Source organism: Perissodus microlepis, chromosome 7 (assembly GCF_051167445.1).
Source record: "Perissodus microlepis isolate ML-2025 ecotype Zambia chromosome 7, ASM5116744v1, whole genome shotgun sequence".
Lineage (NCBI taxonomy): Eukaryota > Metazoa > Chordata > Actinopteri > Cichliformes > Cichlidae > Perissodus > Perissodus microlepis.
The window spans coordinates 63,215,477-63,239,620 of NC_140467.1; the positions used below are offsets into that span (position 1 = coordinate 63,215,477).

The window sequence follows — 24,144 nt, forward strand, 5'->3', positions numbered from 1 at the left end:
GGATCCATCCAATGTGGGTTAGTGTCAGACCAATAGCGGTGGTTTTGTTTGTTAACTTCACCATTCACATAAAAGTTTGCCTCATCACTGAACAAAATCTTCTGCATGAACTGAGGGTCCTGTTCCAGTTTCTGTTTTGCCCATTCTGCAAATTCTGTGCGCCGATCTGGGTCATCCTCGCTGAGATGCTGCTGTAGCTGGAGTTTGTAAGGGTGCCGTTCGTGAGTAGCTAATATCCGCCGAAGGGATGTTCGACTAATGCCACTCTCCAGTGACATGTGGCGAGTGCTACGCTGTGGGCTCTTGCTGAATGAAGCTAGGACAGCCACTGATGTTTCTTCATTAGTGACAGTTTTCTTGCGTCCACATTTTGGCAAATCCAACACTGAACCAGTTTCACCAAACTTAGCAAGCAGTTTGCTGACTGTAGCATGGGAGATGGGTGGTCTCGTAGGGTGTCTTGCATTGAAATCTGCTGCAATGACCCGGTTACTGCGTTCACCAGATATCAACACAATTTCGATCCACTCCTCACGTGTTAACCTCTTCGACATGTCAATGGCTGTGAACAAAGAGAAACTTGTAAATAACTCATGAAAGAATAAAGTTACGTTGAAACCAAGCACACCATTGTTTTCTTGTGACATTACCAATAAGTTTGATGTGTCACATGGCCCTCTTCCTATTGAAAAAACAAAAGTTGTATCCAAGATGGCCGACTTCTAAATGGCCACCATGGTCACCACCCATCTTGAGGAGTTTGCCCCCTCACATATACTAATGTGCCACAAACAGGACTTTAATATCACCAACCATTCCCATGTTATTACGGTGTATCCATATAAATGGCCCACCCTGTACTACATGTGTCTTTGGTGCACATGAGGCGTTCTCCTGCTTTTGCAGGTTCCTACTGCATGAGCACCCTCGGTCCACGTTCAGTAAAGACTCAGAGTTGAGTTGGCATATTTGATTGACTGAGAGAATCAGATTTCTTAATCTGATTCTTAATCTGTTATGAGTATATCAGTCTATCGTTTCCAGGGGAATCTGAGATGTTCAGGTTTTGTTTTTAATTTTGATTAAAAATGAGATGAAATAAACCAGATGCTGAAAACCCTCAAAAACAAGCCTCAAAGAATCAACAGAACATCACCAGGCTGATTTTACATTGCATTTTATCAAGCCAAGTAATGCATTCTTTAGACTTTGTTAAAGAAATTTTACACTTGCCGTTCAGCCCGGCCTCCCACCCTGATCAAGTTCTGAAGTTCCTGCCTGACTCAGCCATTTCCTCTGGTTGCACCTACTGCTCCATCACTTTGAGATTTGGCCCAAAGAAGTATCTTTGTTTATTGTCTCTTCTGACCTCTTCAAACTTGGAAAACTTGTTCTCGGTCCTTCACCTGTCTCGATTTTCGGGAAAAACTGTGATTAGACGCTCAGTGATGACACCGAATGACCAAAGTTATGGCGACCTTGTGATTTTGTTATCTTTGAAATGGTTGGTTTGAAGATGAGGAGCGAGTGTGCAGTCACTTGCGATCAGTTGCTGTTGTCAGCAAGCAGCTTTGGTGCGCCAAGACGGCAGTAAGATGGAGTCAGTCAATTACACCCAATCTGTTTGTGATAATCCACTGTGATCTGCAAAAATCACAAAGCTGTTGTCGTCTGCTTACACAGAAATGCTCTTTAACTTCTTACATTCAAAGTCCAGACAGAACCTCACATAGCTGCAGCAGACATTCCTCCACAAATGGTGACGTAGTTGATGCAGGATCGTGATTTAACCGCAAAATGACCAACCTGGCAACCTTGCTTTTATGTATAAGAGGCCAGTTGGCAACCAGATTAGTCCACGACCTAGTTGCAAAGAGACACGTTGTAGATGAGTTGTGCTTATTGGTGCATACTGACTCAGATTTATTGCCATGTGTCAGCAATCTGCCTGCATTTATATATAAGATCCAAATGATTTGCAGACCTTTTCCAATCTGTCTGAGATGTATTGCAGCCAGTCTGAGTTGAACCACAGATGCCCAGAAACAGGTTGCCTCTCATCAGGCAACCTGTGCGATCACTGCAGAGGGTGAGAGTACTGCACGCTCAGCTTCTGAGTGAAAGGTTGGTCCTTGCAGCTGTTTCTAATCGGTCTCTGTTTAAGGATGAAAACTGGCGCCACTTGAGAAATGCCTCCACAGTTTTTTCACATCTGAAATGCTTTTCTATGCGACACAGGATCGACTTCCAGGAGTGTATTTGAAGCTGAAGCAGTTGCATGGACACTGAAGGTCTGTGAGGTATATCTAAATAATACACCTCGCAGATTCATTGTGATACTAATGTCATTATTAGGATTAGTATCAATAAAACCTTATCGATTTTTATCCCTGTCTCCGCCAGCAAAGACATTCAGTCAACCACCAACGTTTTTGCGTAGCTGCAAGGAGGTTGCTCTTCTATCTTTACTCCGGTGTGGCTCAGCCAATAAGCACCAAGTTTGTTTTGTGCTTTGTTCCCTGTTGGCTAGATTGTTAGCTTCAAAGTGTTCCCATCTGTTTCGTTTATTGACAGCTTGGAAGGCCAAAATTGATCAAGAACTTTAAATGATAAAAATTTGCAAAGCGCAGTGGTTCCCAAACTGTCAGGGAACTGCAGCGGGGATAAAAGTACTACATTAAAAAGAAAAACTTGAAAATTTCTGCTTTGAATTAAATATAAAATTGCTGTTAAATGATTGCATTAAAAAAGTAGCAGAACCAATGAAACAAAGCAATGAGAGTTTTAAAAAATGACGTTATTCATCATTTTTGGACCTTTTTTTTTGATCCTGAAATCATGACGCATCTCATCGTTGGTGAGAGAACTGAAATGAAGTCGAAGCTTCAATCAAGCAAATCAACAGAAGATCAAAATGAATCGACAGAGGAGGAGGAAATGCGTCACGGCGGGCTTATGTGGTGATCACAGTTGTGATAATTGGGCTGAAACAATGTTTTATCACATTCTGTTTTGTTGTAGTGATCTTTACACACGTTGGTTTCTTTTTGCCTTTTTTGGAGGTTTTTATGTCAAATGATATAATGACAGGAAGTCAGCCTGCATCAAACATGTAAAATACTCAATCAAAGATGTTGAAATTGTGAAACTGTGTGCAAGAGCAAAACTGAAGCTTAATCATGTTGCTGTTACATCTGTAGCCAAATGACATGACAGTCATTTTTACATTAAATGATAACATATCGACGAGTGTTTTTCAGCCTCAAAGCAGCACCGCGAGGATGTGACTGCACACATAATATCTAAACTCTGAGTAATCTATACGTGCCAAACACTCATTTCCCAGTACGGCCCTCAGAGAAGATATTTAAGTCTTTGATGGTGTTGTTTTTGAAATCCTGTTAAACTCTGCAGGAAACCCTGTGGACTTTATTTCCTCACCGCTTTCCTGCAGGTTCTCTCCCGGCGATTGATGAATATTACCTGTCAGGTGCAGTCGTCTGCTGCGGGACAGCTACACCATAATAAGAAAACCACACATTTGCAATGCAAATGATCTCCTGCCTGATTTACATGTTGTTTTCTTTACTCCGCTTCGCAGGTCCAGATCTCGATGTGAGGACGTTTCCCTCCTCCGCGCAGGCTCTGGTCGAGCAGCCCTTCATCCAGGAGCTGCAGAGTTCCCCCTCATGTTTCACCTCAGACCCACATGTTGGATACCAACTTCAGGGGCCCCAGTACGGTGCCCAGGTGAACCCCAGAGCCTTTGACTGCCCCAGCATTCAGATTACCTCCATTGCTCCAAACAACCATTTGGAGCCCGACAGTAGCCAGGATGTTTTGGTAGTGGGCGGGGCAGAGGGGGGTTACAGCGATGCATCCTGGTCCAGAGACCAGCTGTACCTCTCTCTGGAGCCCCGCTACCGGGATCCGGCTCTGTGCCCGAGCCCGTGCAGCAGCCTCTCCTCCAGGAGCTGGATCTCCGACCTCTCCTCTTGTGAGTCTTTCTCGCATACCTACGATGATGTGGAGGGGGAGCTACCTGATGCCGCCCGCCTCGCTATGGGTTCCCCCCTCGGCTCGCCTTTTGGTTCTCCGGGCTGTGGGGGCGGAGCCTTTGGGGTAGAGCTGTGGCAGCAGAAGTACCAGCATCCTTTGGCCTTCAACCCGGCGCTCTCGCCCCATCAGTCACCTCGCCAGTCGCCCCGCCAGTCACCGTGCCACTCTCCTCGCACCAGCGTGACAGACGAGAGTTGGCTCAACCGCCGGCCCACTTCCAGGTAGATATCGCCATGGAGACCAGATGGCTTAATTTGGTTCATTTCAACCATTTTAAGATAAAATCACAACAGTACCCTTTTTTTTTTTTTTTTTTTTTTGTTTAAGATCTAAAAAATGTAAAAATAAACATATTATTATATATTAATAAATAATGAACTCCTAATAATTAACTGAATAGTCAGAGTTGTGACTAAAGGTGTGAATTTTGTGAAGGGCTTGTTTAGCGAGTCAGGGGACGTTGCATTACATTGCAGGTGGGTTTAGGTTTATTAAACATAAAAAGTGTTTAATACATGAAAGGAAACACTGCCTAAACCAGGGGTCGGCAACCTGCGGCTCTTTAGTCCTTATAGTGCGGCTCCGCGTGGTTTGGGAAAATAAATTAAAGTATTTAGCTGAAGTGTATTTTATGTATGTTAGTTCTTTTTTAACTTGTAGTTCTAAATTGGAAGATTATTGTGATATTGAAATATAAAAATAAAATTATATTCTATTATTTTTTTCATCGCTCAAAATAAGCGTCACACTCGCGGAAGCCGGTGTAGCCGCCGAAACGCCGTGCATTTATCGAGACTTTCAACCCCAGGCAGGCCAATTATGGATGTTCGGATCCACATTATGTCAGCAGCTCCACCGTGAACTATGTTAAAAACAAACGCCGCTCACGCCTCACAGACGACAGCTTACAGTCCTGTAAAGATGAGGTGACTTCGTACGGCCCCGATCTGCAGACGCTGTGCGCAGAGGTTCAGGAGCAGAAGTCCCGTTGTAAACATATCACGGCAGACCCGACGATGTTTGCATGAACACGCTTTGCAGCATCTCTTTATTGACCACTTTTCACACACGGTTGCTGTACGCACACAGCCGGTGTTAAAGCTCACAGCCCGACACACAACAACACAACAGCATAGATCGCACAGACGTTAAGGCGGCGAGGCGTGATTGCGGTCCCGCTCAGTTGCGTCCTCCTCCCATGCAGCGGCGCTGCAGACCACGCCCCGCCACACACATTAACCTGGTAAAATACATATTTAGGCAGAATTTTGTAAATATCTATTTTTCATTTTTTTTAGCAGCAAAGTCAGGTCAAGGCCCCAAAAGCCCAAAGGTGATATAACAGTTTTTGTTTGCTGGATCATTTTAGTTCAGCTGGCTGTCTTTGCTTTTGTTATATTTCTTTAAGAGTTCAAAATGTGTTAATTACATAAATAAAATGTAATTTTCTCTGTACCACTTCATGGATTTCATAAGCAACACACCTTAGTTGTTCGCACAAAGCATAAAGGTAAAAACAATATATACAGTGTTATCTTCATTTTAGATGTCAAAAAGTATTTGCGGCTCCCGGTGTTTTCTTTTGCGTGGAAACCGGCTCCAAATGGCTCTTTGGGTCTTAAAGGTTGCAGACCCCTGGCCTAAACACATTCAGATGTGCATGTCTGAGTCGCTGATCCCGCTCTGCTTTCTCAGGCCTTCATCCAGGCCAACCTCCCCCTGTGGTAAGAGACGCCACTCCAGCGCCGACCCTCATGCCCGCTCTCCGTCCCCTCACCACTCACCCAGCCCCACACCAGGCGCCTCCCCACGGGGCAGCGTGACAGATGAAACCTGGGTGGGAAGCCCTGCCGGCGCCCTCGGACCCCTCCTCATGTGCGGATTCCCTGAGCTGGACGTTCCCTCCAAGACTAGGCGGACGTCGGGGAGCCAGTTGGTCCTCCTGGCAGGTCAAGTAGACGCCAGTCTGGAGTCCTTCCAGGATCCTCCCGCAGAAGAGGGGCGGGAACAAGAGGGCCTGGCCGAGCTCTTCCTTCAGGTGCCCTCCCACTTTACCTGGAACAAACCCAAACCCGGAAACCCCCCTCTGTTCAGGTGAGCCTTACAGCATTCAGCAAATAGATTTGGGTGTAGTTCGGTTACTAGCTGATGATCACATCTGTTTTCTCTGCCTTCAGGACCTCATCGCCCCCTCCTTTGGACTGGCCTCTGCCCAGCCAGTATGACCAGTGCGAGCTGAAGGTGGAGGTCCAGCCCAAGTCCTACCACAGGGCGCATTACGAGACGGAGGGCAGCCGCGGATCCATCAAGGCAGCTGCTGGACATCCTATCGTTAAGGTGCGTCCTCACTATCAGTTTGATATTAACCTTTTTTGTCACTGAGTTTATGTTTAATCTAAGCTTGTTCTCGATTTACTTTAAGGTGAGTTACCTTGGCCCTGACTTAATATGTGAGATTCAAGGGTATTATAGAAATAAACTGAAATGATATTGGAGTCTTTAAACTAATAAACAATAGAATAAGGACACTCGGGGCACTGGTGCAGAAGTTTACTGAGGCAAACTACAGTGAGAACAGCCACTAAGGCTATTATCAGCTGAAATGAAAGTAAGAGCTTTCAGTGTTGGTGTGATAGAAGAGGGTCAACATTAAAATAAAAACTGGATGGATTTTCACTGTTCTCACCACAGCCATGTTGTTAGTCAGATAATGCCATTAAAATGCTCCAAAAGGCTTCAACAGCACAAACACATCCCGCCTAACAGACAGCTAGCAGCTACAGCGGTCTGGGGTCATGTCCACACTAATCGTTTTCTCTCTGTTTTGGCCTCCCGTCCACACTGAGACGCCGTTTTCAGTCAAGGAAAACGCAGCGTTTTGAAAACGCTCTCCAAAGCGGATACATTTGAAAACGCAGTTTTTGCGTCGCAGTGTGGACAGCGAACCAAGAGCCTTTTTGAAAACGATGACACATTGTAGTCATGTGATTTCAGTCATGTGACCAATTAAACTAAGATAGTGGAGGGTATTATACAGCAGTTGTTTTGTTTGACAGCCCTATTAAAGATTAATATCAGTCTGTACGTGCTTCAGAGAGCTTTTCTTCAAATTCTTTATTTCTCACTCACTTTTGCAACTTTGTACTTTTGTGTTACTCGCAGCAACAACTCCACTTCATTGTGAGTCCATTTAAAAAACTCTGTGCTTTACCTCGTCATTTTGCCGCGACGTTTCAAAGAGCCGGAAATTAAATAAGCCGCAGACAGAAATGAGGCAGGCCGAATCTTCTTGCGTTTTGCGCTTGCACAGTACTGGAACGTAAGCGTTTTCGGCCGTTTCAATGTGGACGCACAACTCTGGGAAAACGACTGAAAACGCTTGTGTGGACGCGGAGCGTTTTCAGACGAAAACGCAGTTTTCAAATCTATCCGGGCCAGTGTGGACGTTGCCTGTGTCACCATCCACCTGTCAGAGGCCACGCCCCTAATAATGCAACTTTGAAGGCTTCACACAGTTTAAACAGATGAGTCGTTATGAAGGGTGAAATTATCTTTAAAGACCAAAACACCTTTTTTTCCTGTTTCATGCTATAAACGTGTTTAATACTGCTGTAACAATTTAACATGGGAGTCTATGGGGACGTCTGAGGCCTCTAGTGGACATTAGAGGAACTGCAGCTTTGACTTCGTTTTTTGTTTAGGCTGTGGTAAGTTTAGGTTTCTGAAAAAGAAAACAGTTCAGGTAGATGAAAACAAGCTTCTGTACCTGCTCGTTCAGTTTTTGGTACTCTTTAAACAGTTAAGTTTGAGTCTGTGGCATAAATAATAATTTTAATAAAAAGCTGAAAGCATCGAGCCTGTGGTGACCCACGGGAGATGAAATCACAGGTCGACTGAGGTTGCGTGCTTTGCTGATGTGTCGAGTGAACGGCCCCGCGGAGCCTGTGGATCAGACAACAGAGGCGGGCTGAGACAAGTAAAGCCTCCATCAAGGCCTCGCATGTAACGGACACCAGCAGGGCTATTCTGGGTGTCACATTCTCAGGCCGCTGCCAAGGCTAGAAAAGCTTCCTGCTGCAAGACGTGCTAAAACTCGCAGCGTTTACTGTCGAGAAAAAGGACAACAGGTCACACAGGAAGCAGATAATCACACTCAGGGCTGCTGTTTAATTTGTGAAATCTACAAAGGACGACAGAGCTAGGGCTGTTCTTCAAATTCTCTTTATGTCTATATTTCCTCTCATCTTTCTTAAGATGAATGAGGGTAGAAACTAAATGGTACAGTGACCCCTATCTTTATGATAAAGCAAATACTTAACAAGACAATATTAAAAGTTAAAAAAAGTCTTTATAAAAGGATAAGGCAGCTCACTATGCAGATGATTTCTTAACTGCAGGTGAAGTCTGTAAATGTCACGATCAGTCGGGCCGTTTTCATTTTTTCATTTCCTCGTCCTCTAAGAGATCCCAGCATTTCCCAGGATCCCTTTCCCGGTTTTTAAACCTGTTCTTTGTTCCAGTTTAAATGCTGAATCATATGCAATCAATCATCATCAGAACTTTTCATGGCGAGACCTTTTATTGGGAAAGGATCTGCATTTCGACCTGTAATTACAGGTGTGTAATTACAGTAGGTCTAATAAACGAGTCGTATTCTCAGTTACATGTCAGAGTCAAAACGAGAAAAAGGACCACACTACTGTGGGCCACACCCAGGTGCCCCACCACATCCACCTGTTTTTGTTTCATTTATTTATGTTTAACTGTCAAGACAGAGTTGTTTTTATTTACAAGTTTATTTGAAGCAGTCGCTAATTTAGTGACTTTTGTTATAAGTCTGTAGCTCTCGTCCTGTTAAAACAGTTTCTAGTGTTTGCTTTCATTTATGGTTATGACACAGGCTTTTTGTTTGGACTTTTTATATAACAATTGGAGGTATAAATGTAAGCCTGTCCAAAGGTCAAAAATACACATAACACCTCAATCAATCAATCAATCAATCAATCAATCAAGGCTTTATTCGCCACGTGCAGGTTGCCCTGCAGTGCCCTCTAATACTCGCTAAGAAGGAAATTTGCAAGAGATTAAAATAGTAACTGTTAGATTTCTCTTTCAGTTCTCCTTGTTTTCCTTCTGCTAATGTGACCACAGTCGTTTTCTCTCCGTCTCAAACATGCTTCATGTGTTCACTCCAGCTTTATTTATGGCTGGGAGCTTCTCAGTTCAGATATCACACTTTTGCTTTGCGATAAGCTTTTTAATATCAACACCCTTCCTGAGGACGTGTGATACCAATGATCGAGGCCACTTACAGCTGAACATGCACATAATGCTGCCTCCTCCGTGTTCGGAGGATATTGTCATCAGGTCTCTCCTCCTCTGTAGGTTTCTCTTCCCGTCATTCCTGTACAAGTTATTCCTGGTTTCATCTGTCCAGATGTTTTTGTGTTGTTGTTTTTCTACCTTTCAAGACAAATATCACAAATTGCTTTGCAACAAAATGCTAAAAAACAAATGCTTTGTCTCCTTTAGCTCTCAGCCTTGACGCACAGGCCCTGATCACATGACCTTAGGTTACGATGTAAATGGCCTGTATTTGTATAGTGCCTTACTAGTCCCTAAGGACCCCAAAGCGCTTTACATATCCAGTCATCCACCCATTCACACACACGTTCACACACTGGTGATGGCAGCTACATTGTAGCCACAGCCACCCTGGGGCACACTGACAGAGGCGAGGCTGCCGGACACTGGCGCCACCGGGCCCTCTGACCACCACCAGTAGGCAACGGGTGAAGTGTCTTGCCCAAGGACACAACGACTGAGCCTGTCAGAGCCGGGGCTCGAACCGGCAACCTTCCAGTCACCAGACGAACTGCCAACTCTTGAGCCACGATCACCCCAGTACGTTGGTAGTTGTCTATGCAGAGCTCTGAAAGTCAAAACTAGAATCTTAAACTCTCTGATGTAGAACAAATCAATCAATTCTTCCAGAAAATGTGGCAAGAGGACCAAGAGTTCCCATTACCCTTGGACACAAACAGACTTCTTTGTTTTTTCAATCGAGAAAAGTCTCAGCGATCTAAGTTTTAGTAGAATCTAAGCAAGATCAGAATCAGAATCAGAATACTTTATTAATCCCTGGGGGAAATTATTTTTTGTTACAGTGCTCCATTATAAACCAACATTAAGACAAGACAGACAATACGCTAACTAAGAATAGTACAATATATACATATATATACATACATAAGTCACTCATAAATAAATAGCTGGAAAAGAAACATGTGTAGTTGTAGCAGTAACCAGTGTGTTAAGTGGATGCGTTGTACAGGGAGCCACAGGCAGGAAAGATTTCCTGTGTCGTTCAGTGGTGCTTTTCGGTAATCTCAGTCTCTCACTGAACGAGCTCCTGTGACTGACCAGCATGTCATGGAGTGGGTGGGAGGTGTTATCCAACATTGTCTTTATCTTGGACAGCATCCGCCTCTCCGACACCACCTTGAGGGAGTCCAGCTCCATCCCCACAACATTACTGGCCTTACGGATTAGTTTATTAAGTCTGTTGGCATCTGCGACCCTCAGCCTGCTCCCCCAGCATGCAACAGCATAGAGGATCGCACTGGCCACAACAGACTCGTAGAAAATCCTGAGCATTTTCTGGCAGATGTTGAAGGACCTCAGTCGCCTCAAAAAATAGAGACGACTCTGGCCCTTCCTGTAAAGTGCAGTGGTGTTTTTAGCCCAGTCCAGTTTATTGTCAATGTGTACTCCAAGGTATTTATAGTCCTCCACAATGTCAACACTGACCCCCTGGATTGAAACAGGGGTCAAGTGTTTCCTGGTCTTCCTGAAGTCCACGATCAGTTCCTTGGTCTTTGCCACGTTGAGCTGCAGATGATTCTGCTCACACCACGTGACAAAGGAGTCGACCACAGCCCGGTACTCTGTCTCATCATCCCTGGGGCTTAACAGGATGTCATCAGCATAGAAGTGACGAGAAATGTTAAAGGCGCTCAGGCCCCAAAACTGAACCCTGTGGCACACCGTAGGCAGGAGGAGTGGAAGGTGGTCTTAACTTGGTAGCAGTCACAGAAAATGCTCGTTCAGACAGACATGAGGAGAACCTCTCCAAAGCAGAGCCTGATACACCCACCCAGTATCTCCACCTGTCGAGCATAATGTGATGGTCACCAGTGTCACAGGTAGAGCTCATGTCCAACATTAGCAGGAGTAACTGGAAGCTCTCGAAACTTTACAAAACCAGAAAGAGGTTTTTGAACAAAGATGCAGGCAGATGTTTCCAGTTCAGTAAAGAAATGGATACAAATCTTTCCAAAATAACAGCCGAGCTGGAGTAAGAACAGCTGGCAGGCAGGAAGATGCTGAAGGAGAAAAAACTTTTCTCGCATTACAGGAAATTTCCAAATAATGTCCTGGGATTAGCTCCTCTCTGAAACCAGTTAACCAGCCTAGTGATGGCGTCCCTCACTTCATCTCTTTGGACCTCATGCTGAGCGTGAACGGCTAACACGTGGAATCACCTCCTGGATATTATTTGGATAATATTTAGGAAGTAGGCTTCACCAGACCATGAAACTTACTTCTGAGCCTCTGAAAATGGGCCTCTGTATAAAAGCGACTGTACTTCCTAAACAGCTGATGCAGGACTTTTGTTTGGTGGTAAAAATGCATCATTGTCCAAAAACCATCAAACCATTTCTTTAAATAAAGGTCTGACCACTTGCGTCTATCCCTCAGGTGGCCTTCATGCTAAACTACACATCTGTTTTTTTCCCCATAGAAAAATTCCCTGCACTGATCCGGCCAGCACGAAATGAATCATTGTAAAACTGTACTGATTTCCTGTGAGATATCACATGTCGGCTTCACATCCAACAGTTTAAAGTCATTTGGAGTCCAGAGCGTGACATTTCAGTGGTGTCGAGGTGTTCGTCAGGATGAGCAGCTGCTTATCAGCTCGTCTTTCTTCCTTTCCTGTAGTTGCACGGATGCAGCGAGCAGCGGGTCGGTCTGGTGCTGTTCATCGGCACCGCGGACGACCGATACATTCGTCCTCACCCCTTCTACCAGGTCCACCGAGTGACGGGGAAGACGGTCACCACCATGTGTCAGGAGAAAATTATGGATTCCACCAAAGTGCTGGAGATCCCTCTGCTTCCAGAGAACGACATGTCTGCCAGGTAACGATCACGAACCCTATAAGCCATGCACCGTCACTCAGGTGCTCCTCATATTGTTTCAGCACAGAGAAGAGCTTTGAATGTCCTTCAAGGAGCCTGAAGAAAGACGATCAAATCAAATATTGACTTTTAAACTTGCTGCTTCTCCATGTATATTTCAGTTTTCTGATTTTTCCTAACAACGTGTAAAGAACGGGCAGGTGTTGTTACGTTCCCCTGAGGGGTCTAGGCGGTGAGGGGGAAGTAACAAAAAGTGTCCGGGTCAGAAAAAGAAGTCAAGGAGGCAAAAGGGTTCAATTAAAGAGTTTTATTAAAGTAGCTCAGCTAAAAGAGACGGATAAGCCGCAATCACCATTTAAGGAAACAAACAAAACTCAAGCGTTGGTCAATAAACCCAAATTGCAGGCTTTCCACCTAACAAACCTCATAGCAACGGTTAGGCATCGCCTGTGGAAGCTGCCAACCCCATCTCAATGGGTTCAAAATACTGACTGAGGGTGGCCCCAGACCTTCAAAACAATGTCCCATGTGATAGCCAGGGCTTTTTTGAGCCATCACATGTGGAGAAGACAGCAGGCAGTCAGAAGACCTTACTGGAACAGTTTTCAGGTCTTTCCTCAGGACAGGGCTACAGGCAAGTTTGTTAGCAAGGGGTGCAGGTCTGAGTGGTGGTTCTATACACGATCTGTCCCCCTGCAAGTCATTTTGAGGACCCGAGAAATGGTCAACCAGCGGCAGCTTAGGGTTAGTTGACCTCTTACACTTATGGAGTCTCAATACTTTTTGCACAGCATATCAAACCATTTACATACAGCTGCTAATTATACTTAATGCTCAGCTACCCACACCCTGGGTAGCTGAGTCTTTATCACGTTCCCAATGATATCGATCTTCACACCAGCCTCGCTGCCAGAAAACCTTTCATGTTACTGTTTTTTCTTCATCTGAGCAACAAAACACACGGTAACAATTTCCCCAAAAATGATCGAAATGATCCCAAAACTGGAGAGAGCAATTTTACTTTGAACACAAAGACGGAAACACTCAGGACGTTTGTTCTGAAGGTGTTTCGTGACTGAGGCATCTACGAGGTTTAGAGTCCTCCTTTTAGAGGAGGGGAAATTACAAAGAGCAGCTGTTTGTGACAGGAAATAACATTGATAAGAACTCAGCATGGTTTTAAAAAAATACAAATACACGGCCGCTGTCTCTTTAGGCTTAACGAAGGTCAGGAAGCCAGATTAGAAAGCGCAGTAAAAAATAAAGAGCTGTGGTACAGAGTCTAGACACACCGTAGAGGAGGCAGGAAGCATGTAAATAATGTCACCGTAATCTCAAACATTTAAAGAAGGAAGCATGTACATAAGGCGATAACGTTAGTCTGCTGCTTGTTTGCAGGCAGCGTGAGTGAGCTTTAAGTGGTCATGGCCACAGGATGGCTTTGCTGTGAGCTCAATTATTCAGTAACTAGTAGTAGCACTAGCCATATATGGTGGTGTTGGGTTAGAGCTGTAAATAAGGACCTTGTGTTCACAAAATGGTTTGTACAGATCCTTGAGGCCTTTTGTTCTCGCGTCAGCAACTTTCAGCCACGCTGTGGTTTTCAGGCACGTCAGGCTCATTTAACAAAACTCTAATAAGCTGAGGTGTTTGTAGTCAGATGGGTCGCTCCTCTGTGGATCTTGTTTCACCAGTTTCTCGCTCCCACACTTCAGCTTCATACCTTGCACATTCTTCTCTGCAGCTGGCAGGAATGTGGACCTGAACCACAGTGCACACTGTGCGAGCTCTGGTCCACGTGTGGACAGGTAGTTAGCAGTTGAGACGATGCGTTCTGATAAACGGTGCCTTTTTTCTCGTAGCATCGACTGCGCCGGCATCCTGAAGCTGCGTAACGCCGACATCGAGCTGAGGAAAGGAGAGACGGACATCGGGCGGAAGAACACGAGGGTGCGGGTGGTGTTCAGGGTCGCCATCCCTCAGCCGGACGGCCAGATTCTGTGGCTGCAGACGGCGTCGATTCCCGTGGAGTGCTGTGAGTCTCGCAAACAGGAAGCTTGTGTTCCTTTAAAGCACGATCGTAGAAGAAGACGCAGAGGCAACAATATACTGCATGTTTGTTAATGCTCGAGTTACCTTCTCCGTTCTGTTTCCTCTGCAGCACAAAGATCTGTAATAAAGTCCTAAAATAAACCTGTTGCTTTTCAGCCCAGCGCTCAGGTCAGGAGCTCCCTCAGGTGGACAGCTTCAGTCCAGCCAGCGGCTCCGTGGAGGGAGGAGAGGAGCTGCTCATCACCGGACCCAACATTTCCGCTCAGTCCAGGGTTGTTTTCATGGAGAGAGGGCCCGGTAAGATCGCCTTATTAATTTACTGCAGCTTTAATAAGGTTACATAAACTTTTGTGAGCCTGATGATTTGTCTGAAGGTCTAACTCGTGTGTTTTGTCCCCTCAGATGGAAGATCGCTGTGGGAAACCGATGCCAGAGTCGTGCCTGAAAAATGCAGCGGAGTAAGTACGAGGAGTGATGGTGATGCAGCACGCAGACGGAGAAAGAGTGAACGATTTAAGAATCCAAAACTTTTTGTCCTCCCTCGAGTTTCAAAATGAGCTCCAACTCGAGCAGCTGTTGCAGTAAATCACTGCAAACGCTCATCGAGGCAGCGTCGGCATCTTTGAGACACGGAAAAAACAAAAAGTTTACATTTATTTCTTTTTTTCCTCAAACAAAAACTGAACTCTTCATGTTTCAGTTCAGTTACCATCCTGACTTCCAGCAATGATAAAAACAAAGTGACTGGGTTCTCACAACAAAGTTCTTGTTCTGACTTGTGCGGTAAATCAAGCGCACCCTCCCATATACAGCTGTACGCTTTGACCCCGCTCTGAAGGCTCAAGTTCACTCTGAGTTTGTTCAGCTGGATCTGAGATCGGGGACGGATGAGCAACGTTTCGACAGGAAGGATCAGTAATGTTTGCAGATGTCTGAGTGTCTCTCGCTCAGTCAGCTTTAGGCAGAGCTCAGCTGAAATGTTTGTTGGCTCCAATCAATCAGTCCAATTTTATTTGTCAAAAGTCCTTGACATAGAGCAGGAGGTATTTACTAATTGGAAAGTTGGTGGTTTGATCCCGTCTGCACGGTGAGATGCTAACCCCAAGTTGCTCTCCGATGCGTCCACTGGAGTGTGACCGTTAGAAGCACAGAAGAAAATGAGTGTATGAGTCAGTGAACGATATGGGCTCAAATTGTGGTCATAAATATTTTGTACTTGTAAATCAGGATTTGTATGTGTAAAAAGAATTTGTGTGCGTGTAAAACAGATTTGTGTGTGGACTTAGCCAAAAAATACGTGTGAAACTCTGCACTCAAGTTTCAAGTTACAAGTACGAATTTTGACCCCGTTTTTCTTCCTTTCATCTGATTGGCCAATGTCATGTCAATCACAAATTTAACTATCCAATCAGAGAACAGATGGGTTTGGCTGTCGGAGGGGCGCTTTTTTTGAACTGCAGGTCCTTGAAGGGTGATGCAGTTTGAAGCTGGAGGATCTCTATATAAATATCCGATAGCAGCTAGGTCCCCTAACGTTCAGCAGCTGTTGAAAGGATAAAGTTGTGGTACAAAATATTTATGACCACAATTTGAGCCCATAGAACGAGGCATGTTGTGTAAAGCGCTCAGTGCACAGGTAGAGTAGGAAAGTGCTGTATGAGAACCAGCCCGTGTACATTCACAGACGAGTCCTAATAAAACAAAGAAAATAAAGAAATGCAGTTTTACATCCAGTGACCAAGAACACGACTGTAACGCGCTACGCTGCAACGGACCGCGATCTTCAAGAACACATGTTCAGGCGCGTCTCAAGTTTCCAGTAAACGTGTGAATGAGTCAGAGGCGGCTCTTTGGCATCAACTCGACAGACGTGTGCGAACAGGCCACGCGTCGTTAATTAACGAGGACGAGAACCTCGAGAACCTCCGGCCCTCAGCCAGAACAATCAAGATGGGTCTTCCAGCATGGCGGTGACCCAAAACTAAGGCAACAGAGAGCGGCTGAAGACGGGTCATGGAGTGGCCTGGCCAGCCTCCAGACCTCAGTCTGATAGAAAATCTGTGGAGGGAGGTGAAGTGGCAGCCAAGAGAGCTTCAGAGTTTCTGTAACGAGCAGCAGACCAAACTCTGAGACGTGTACAAACCTGGTGACCAACTACAAGAAAGCGCATGCAACGACGTGCTTTTGTTGCTTCTTGTGCAGTTTTTTGCTCTCCGGTGTCCGAGTGTGACTTCAGCTGTAATGTTTCTTTGTTTGCCTCCTGATGTCCGGCTGCACAGTGAGCAGAGGGAAAATATTTGGGTCTAATATTTGTAGTCTCCCCTCGGGCCCTGAAGTGTCGAGCTCACAGAATTTTGCTCAGGTTTTTTTTCTGAGCGTTTGAACGTCTCTTAAGATGGCGACCAAGATTCTCTTTATAGGAAGTGGAAAGAGGAAGTTACAAGATCTTGCTGAAACCTCCGGCGTTACCACGATAAATTTCAGACATTCATATAAATAGTTTCCCCTTTTTCGTAGTGCCATGAAGCCTTCTTGCCGAAGCTCTTCCTCCTTCCTTTTAATTGCGTTTTGCTGACGCGCTCAGAGCCTCCGTGTGGCTGCAGATCAGAGTGCAGCGCATGTGTTAAACCACATCATTTAGGTCCAAACGCCCAAAATACAAAATGCATTAGTATGTAAAGCAGAAAAGCAACAAATGCTCAAGTTTTATAAAAGTGTGTGTGTGTGTGTGTGTTCCAGTCCAGCATCGTGGTGGAGGTTCCTGTGTACAATAAGAAGGCGACGTCGCCGGTCCAGGTCCAGTTCTACGTCACTAACGGGAAGAGAAGGAAAAGTGTGACGCAGAGCTTCACCTACCTGCCTGGAGTCAGACACCACGTTCCTCCCGCTGTCGCCACAGTCAAGCAGGAACGCTGGGAGCCAGATCACATCTCCCAGAATCCACCTGGCTTCAGCTTGACGGCCTCGCGCAACGGCACGCTCAGTCCTGACGTGGCGTACTATGGTTCCTGTGACCTCCTGGTGCAGTGTGGTCCCCAAAGCAACCCCCATCTCCACCATCCTCACTCCTCTGCTCCCCTTCAGACCCCTTTAATGTATCCTCAGACGCCCTCGGTCCCGCTCCGAGTCTCCTTGCCTTCGCAGACCACCTTGATTCCCCTTCAGACCTCCGTCATGGCTCCTCAGATCACCACGATTCCTGCTCCAGCCTCTTCTGTCCAACTTCAGACCTTCTCCGTCCCTCCACACTCCTCCCCTGGTGGATCTCAGAGGGACCTGTCTCTGAGTCCCAGGAGTACCTTTGTGACACCCGCCAACCCCCAGAAGGACTCTGTGCTGGCCGGGCCGGGGGAGGCGCTCATCATCAAGCAGGAGCCGGAGGAGCAGCCGCCTCCGGGATCTTTAGGCCTCCAGGAGATTACGCTGGATGATGGTAGGAAGCTGGATGTTGACCCAGATTTAAAAACAAAAAAGCTTCTTCCTGTTTTTTTCACAATAATATACATTTATATTTATCAACATAATATACAGATGTGAGGTCAAAGTAATTTTAATCATTTTAAATTATGGAAGTGACAGCAAGTAGGGCTGTGCGATACGATGGTGACAGATGTTCCCTTAGGCCCCCTCCTCGATTCAGAGACGGTCTTTCCCTTTTCACGTAAATGGCCTCCTTGACTCCGCCCTCAAACCAGCGTTCCTCCCTGTCCAGGATGTTACATCCTCATCATTGAAAGAGTGTCCACTGGCCTGTAGGTGTGAATAGACTGCAGAGTCCTGGCCTGACGAGTTATTCGTGATACAGTCATCTCAGGCACAGAAGCTCCACCTACTTGCTATTTTTTAAGGGGCAGCCAATTTGCTTAAAGGAGGAGGAGCTAAAACTGCTTGTTTCTGATTGAACTGAGGGGCTGCACAAAGACTCATTATGAGATAAAGAAGGATTATTGTGAACTCTGAATGATGCAAAGCTGCCCTGGTGGAGTCCAAGTATCAAAGCATGAGCAGCGTTCGTCTTTTTGCCTCGTAAACCTGCTTGTTTCAGTTTGTTCTTCTCATGTCAGTGACACCATGTGTGCACTCTGTCGCTCTGTGATGTTGGCTGTGTGTGTGTGTGTGCGCGTATTGCGTTTGATCTGGGTTAATAATAGCTGTATTTGCTGCTCTGAATGGTGCAGGTGGAGGTTAAATTTGTTGGCACAGGCAGCAGCTGTCCTCGGGGCATCTGATCTTCACGCGGTCTTCCTCCGTCGCCTTTCAGCTCGAATTTAAAACCCCGAAAATCACTTTTGGTACTTTTTGATACTAAATTAGAATTTAACACCTGAGCTGACCTTTCATTAAAAGATTGATAAAGTGATGTTGCCATGGACACGGCCTGGGGCCCTGCTTTTACTGTCTGTATTCATGCTGGAAATCCAGCTTAAGGTTTCTGTCGTCCTTGAGGTCATAGCAGCAGGAGCGGCACAATGGTGCAGTGGTTAGCACCATCGCAGGAGGTTCAAGGGTTAGAACCTGCCTTTGTGTGGAGCGAGCGTTTCCCCGTGGCTATATCGGCTTCCTCTCAGTTTTGGTTAATCGGTGACTCTAAAGTGTGTGTGTGTGTGTGTGTGTGCGCGCCTGCCTCAGGTTTCACTGCAGAGCTATGAATAGACCGAGCTGTTTGCTGCTCTGCAGATGAACTCAGTTTTATCTTTTGCTGCTCATAACGAGCGCACTGCAGTGTGACCGCCACACCTGCTCAGCACATTTCAGTCCTGCTGCTTCATGATGTGTGAACAGTGTTTAGTATTTAATGGACGGGTTAGAAAAGCAGAGCAGAGGAGTTAAAGAAAGCCAGTTTGTTTAATTTGTTGCTGTTGGAGTGAATCAGGGGGCTGAATGTGATGGATTAAAGCGTTTGGAGAATTCGTTTAAAGCACTTTGTCCTGCTGTGCCCCCGTGTGGCCGTGCTCGGTACTGTAACAGAGTCCTTAAGCAGGGTCCTAACTGGGAAGGTGAAGTGGAAGAGTCTGCAGCCACAATCAGAACTAAACCTAAGGAAAGGTGCTTAAGTGCTTCCTTTATTAACTCCTTCTTAGCACTCGTGGAGACTGGAGCATCCTTCATGAAAGGAAAGCACCATCGGTGCAGATCATGCTTGAAGCACTGATTGTGACTGCAGAGCCTTCAAATCAAACTGACCTCTGTCCAGTAAACTGTGTGTCATGTTATTTTAATTTTACCCTCAAAGAGCCCAAAAATCAAAATATAGCTGGTGAATTTCAGCTTCTCTGCCAACACAGCAGCAGAGAAGCTGAAATTCCATCCATTCGCTTCCACTTATCCTTTTCAGGGTCGCGGGGGCGCTGGAGCCTATCCCAGCTGTCATAGGGCGAGAGGCGGGATACACCCTGGACAGGTCGCCAGTCTGTCGCAGGGCCAACACACAGAGACAGACAACCATTCGTGCTCATATTCACACCTATGGGCAATTTGGATTAATCAATTAACCCATCCCCACAAACTAAGCTGAAATTCACCAGCCATATTTTGATTTTTGGGCTCTTTGAGGGTAGCTTTGCATGAGTCACACTTCAGAGTAATCCCTCCTTCTTATGCTGAGCCCCACTGCAACCCCTGAGGTTAAGCATCGTTCAAAACTAGCCATCCTAGCTCCTCCCCCTTCCAAGAAAGTTTCCCTCTGATTGGCTGGGGCTGCCCCTCCCAAACAGCACGACCACGCTGCAATCTCACTGCTTCAAAGACAGGGATCGGGTTCAGTTTGCAGTTGAATGGGATCGAGTTGGCGATTACATGCAGTCTGATAACAAAGCAGTTAACTGCTTAATCTGCAAAAGGTCTGCAGAGTCCAGCCTCAGGTCTGAATCCAACTCCTCTGCAAATGGTGACGTAGTTGCTGCATGAGACCAACAAACCGACAAAGGTGCTCAGCAACGTTTGTTTTATTGGAATAAACGGACCACAACGTTTCTGTTTTGTTTGCAGTGAACGAGATCATCGACAGGGACATCGGTGGCCTGGTTGGCGGCGACCAACCCGACCGGTACGACTGGGAGCCAAAGTCTGGCGCCGGCACCTTACCGTTCTGCGGAGGCCCTCAGTAGCACCACCGCTCTCAGGAACGTCGTTTTTCTTCTGCACAAAGTGCTCCAAACTGATCTTCAAGTGCCTGAAAACGTCAGATGACCGTTTCCTCGTCTGTCTCAGGAATTTTAGAGAGAAACCGACTCGTACCTCACAGACAAACCAAAGATTTAACTTTTCATGAGTGAATCGGAGGAAGATTAAAGGGCTGAAATTTAACTTTGTTATAATAATTCTAACAATCGGTAACGTCAGACGTAAAATAAGAAAATTCTGTTATTTATTGGCCAGTAAATTACAAATAATCTATTTTTGATACTCTGGATCTGATCCTCAAACCTGAAATCCTTCAGCTGATTTACATTTTTATAGCTTTGTTTTACACGTTTACATTTCCTTCGCCCGGTTTAACGTTGACGCTTCTCGACCGAACTGTTGTGGTTTTAGAAACATGTTTAAGGTTGAAGTAAAAAGAAAAACAAACTTGTTGTGTGTCCGAGTCTTTTCTTTCAGAGGATTTCAGAGCCCGACGACCAACACGTGCGCTGAAACAGCAACGTTTCATTACAGGGAGGTCAGAGGTCACGGTTGGTAATATTCCTCTCTACAGGAACAACCAGAAGCTGCTTGGAGTTAAAGAATGACTCGCACATGAAGACAGCTGCTGCTGTGTTTGCAGCAGTAAAAGATTTTAAAAAAGAAAAGATGACGAACAAACGAGCTGCAGCAGAGACTTTTAATCTTTTCTAACACTCGTGTTGATGTCGTCTTTGGAGCTGTGACATTGAGCTCCTGTGTTCAGCTATGGCTCAGTGTCCCGCCCTCGTGTGGCCTTATGCAGCTGTAACGCTCTGCTCAGGCCCGATGACTAAGGCACATCTATATTTTCACATTTTAAGGCAAAACCTTTAAAGCCTTGAAGTAACAAAAGCTGCTGGTTGGTCCTTTTTTAACACGAGCTCGCCTCAGATTTTTGATCTTCTGACATCATGACGGGGTATAAATAAACCGCGATCCCACCATGATGGCGACGGCGAGCTTCAGGTTAGTCCGTCACACAAAGAGCTGCTGGTCTGGGTCGGTTTGAACGAAGCAGAATTCCTCCACGGCCGAGTCCGACCTGGATGTCCAGCAGCTGTCTGCGCAGGTGTAGACTAGCACCGTCCCAAATTCCAGCTCCACCCCTGCACCGCCGCGCTCCCCCTGCAGCAGGCTTACCAGCGCGGGCATCAGCTGCAGCTCGAATGTCCGGGAGCCTCCGCAGGAGCCACACGCTGGCACCAGCTGCGCCACGTTGGACGGCGGCTCGGAGATGAAGAGCGGCTTCCCGCCGCGGCAGTAGCGCAGGATCTGCTGCGGACACACCGAGATCGTCTTCATGAACCTGGAGAAGACGGCGTCTCCGTGTCGGGCTCCGGTCTTCTCATACTTCTCGTCCCCGCCTCCTCCGCTTCCCTCTAACTCCCCCACTGCCACGCCCTCTCGCCTCTCGTACTCCCTCAGCAGCTCCTGAGCGTGCTCCAGGTCGCAGTCTTCCCCGCACACATCCGTCTCCTCCACCACGCTGATGAAGAATGGACAGAAGGCGGTCACGTCCTCCTGCGAGTCCCCCAGACTGAGGTCACAAAGACGGCTGCTGACGTCCATCTCACCACCTGTCAGGGAAAAAAAAAAAAGAACCATAAGATGACCTCACCTGCCTGTCAGAAGGTAGTTCGCACTACAGCGCTTCCTGCTCTCAGTCTGACTCTAACAGGAGCTTCACTTTATCATTTATTAAAACCAGCGACTGACGCCATAAACTCAAAGGAGGTACTGAGCTCAGAGATGAGCTGAGCAATAGGCTCACTGTCTCAGACTTCCATACAATCACTTTATTTTGGATTATTACAACCATAACGGAGAGGCCTGGGGAAAAGGGAAAAAAAATAGAAGGTGAAGATGGGGAGATGGTTAACAGGAAGAGAGGGGGAGGGGAAAATAGAGGAGAAGAGGGATGGAGAGAGACGCCTGCCGAGGAAGGAAAATAATAAAAACAGAAACCACAGCAAACGCTAACATGACAGCAAATAAATGTAACTGAGCAGCACACAGAACTAACAATACAAGAGATTTTTAATTCAGTTCAGTTGCATTTATACAGCACCAAATCACAACAACAGTTGTGGCACTTCATATTGTACAGTAGATCGCACAATAATACATACAGAGAAAAACCCAACAATCATATGACCCTCTATGATCGAGCACTTTGGTGACAGTGGGAAGGAAAAACTCCCTTTTAACAGGAAGAAACCTCCAGCAGAACCAGGCTCAGGGAGGGGCGGGGCCATCTGCTGCGACCGGTTGGGGTGAGAGAAGGAAGACAGGATAAAGACAGCAGCCGACCAAGATAGTGTGTATCTGTGAGTACCTGTGTGTTAAGGTGGTCCAAGCTGACTGATAGATCTGCCTCCCATTTCATAATAGGAAGAGATATTGATTCACCTGTTTTGGAGAGCGTCTTGTATATTTTGGACAGTAATTTGGAGGTTTTGAACACTCGATGGTGTTTGTAATTTGACTTTATTAGGCTTAAATTTCCTTTTATTATAGACTTGTTGATATTCTGAAAATCTATTCTTGTTAATCTCATATAGTAAAACTAGTCTGTCAAATGGGATAAAGTCTGTTCCTTCTAATATATGTTCCAAGTATTTAATTCCTTTACTACCAATCTGGGAAGTTAATCATATTATTGTTCTGTAGTATGTCGGGGTTCTTCCACATAGGTGTGATTTGCATGGGATTAATGAAGTCAGTCATTTTTATTAACTATGCTGTCAGAGGAGCTGATGTTGATGCTATTGAAGCGTACATGTCCTTTGATGTTTCTGTGAATGGTAGGCCCGAAATCTCTATTTTATTGCATAGTGGCTGTTCTGCGTCTGGGCAGGGCTCCTCTAAGAAGCCATGTTTGAACCACCCTGAGATGAGCTGTTGGCTAAGAAGTAGTGCTGAAAGACGACCTCTATCCTTGGTCCTCTGTAGTGTAACGAGAAAAGATCTTCAAATTTACAAGAACCTCAAAGGAATGAGGAGAAAAACTTTAAATTAATGAAAAAATGGCTATGAATTTATAATCTATATATAAAATATGGCACCCTTTAGAATAAAACTTTCAAATTTAAGAGAAAAAAAAAAAGCGTCAAATCTTTGATTAAAATGCAACACTGTCCAGCCCTACCTGCTGCCTCTGGAGCTCCTGTCTCCTCCTTCACAGGTGTGTTCTGCTTCGCACCTCCTCCCCATCCATCATTATCTTCCTCTCCCCCCATCCCCCAGTCGTCAGCGGTGTCACACCAGTCAGTGACCCGCATAGGAGCCTCCTGAGCCGGTGTAGGCGGCCCGGGTGTCCGCACCTCTGCCTCCAGGCACTGTGAGCGGAGCACCGCCCAGCACTCTGACCGACCGCTGCACTCAGCTCCCGGGCACGCGAAGAGGTGGAGGTTCCTGTGGTGCGGAGACGTGTCCACGGGGCAGTACACCTGCACCACGTGGACTAGCGGGACTCTGCAGCGGCCGCATCGCGGTGACCGGGCAGCGATGCCCGGCGGCCAGTCCGGCCGACCCCCTACTTTGTTGGTCAGATAGGAGCACCGGTGCTTCTTGGAATCGATCTCTCCGTCACACAGCCCGAGCAGAGACACCTCCTGAGCGCGTGAGGCCATCTTTAATAAAAAAAAAAAAAAAAAAAAAAACG

The 24,144-nt window shown here is 46.1% G+C and overlaps 2 protein-coding genes across 2 annotated transcripts in view; one reads left to right on the forward strand and one right to left on the reverse strand.

Moving 5' to 3' along the window:
• nfatc3b (nuclear factor of activated T cells 3b) overlaps window positions 1–20,885 on the forward strand; it is a 28,189-nt gene extending 7,304 nt beyond the window's left edge. The window contains exons 2-10 of the mRNA XM_084936603.1: window positions 3,602–4,280; window positions 5,755–6,153; window positions 6,237–6,396; window positions 12,064–12,263; window positions 14,126–14,298; window positions 14,472–14,612; window positions 14,718–14,773; window positions 17,055–17,748; window positions 20,304–20,885. Coding sequence (XP_084792729.1) covers window positions 3,602–4,280; window positions 5,755–6,153; window positions 6,237–6,396; window positions 12,064–12,263; window positions 14,126–14,298; window positions 14,472–14,612; window positions 14,718–14,773; window positions 17,055–17,748; window positions 20,304–20,422 — 2,621 coding nt within the window. The 3' untranslated portion in view covers window positions 20,423–20,885. The remainder of the gene's footprint in view (window positions 1–3,601; window positions 4,281–5,754; window positions 6,154–6,236; window positions 6,397–12,063; window positions 12,264–14,125; window positions 14,299–14,471; window positions 14,613–14,717; window positions 14,774–17,054; window positions 17,749–20,303) is intronic.
• A 239-nt stretch (window positions 20,886–21,124) lies between these two features.
• pdcd2l (programmed cell death 2-like) lies at window positions 21,125–24,144 on the reverse strand. Its single transcript, XM_084936606.1, has 2 exons — window positions 23,629–24,144; window positions 21,125–22,057 (listed from the first exon to the last, which is right to left on the reverse strand). Exons 1-2 carry the CDS (start codon window positions 24,110–24,112, stop codon window positions 21,456–21,458), a joined length of 1,086 nt encoding a protein of 361 aa, XP_084792732.1. The 5' UTR covers window positions 24,113–24,144; the 3' UTR covers window positions 21,125–21,455.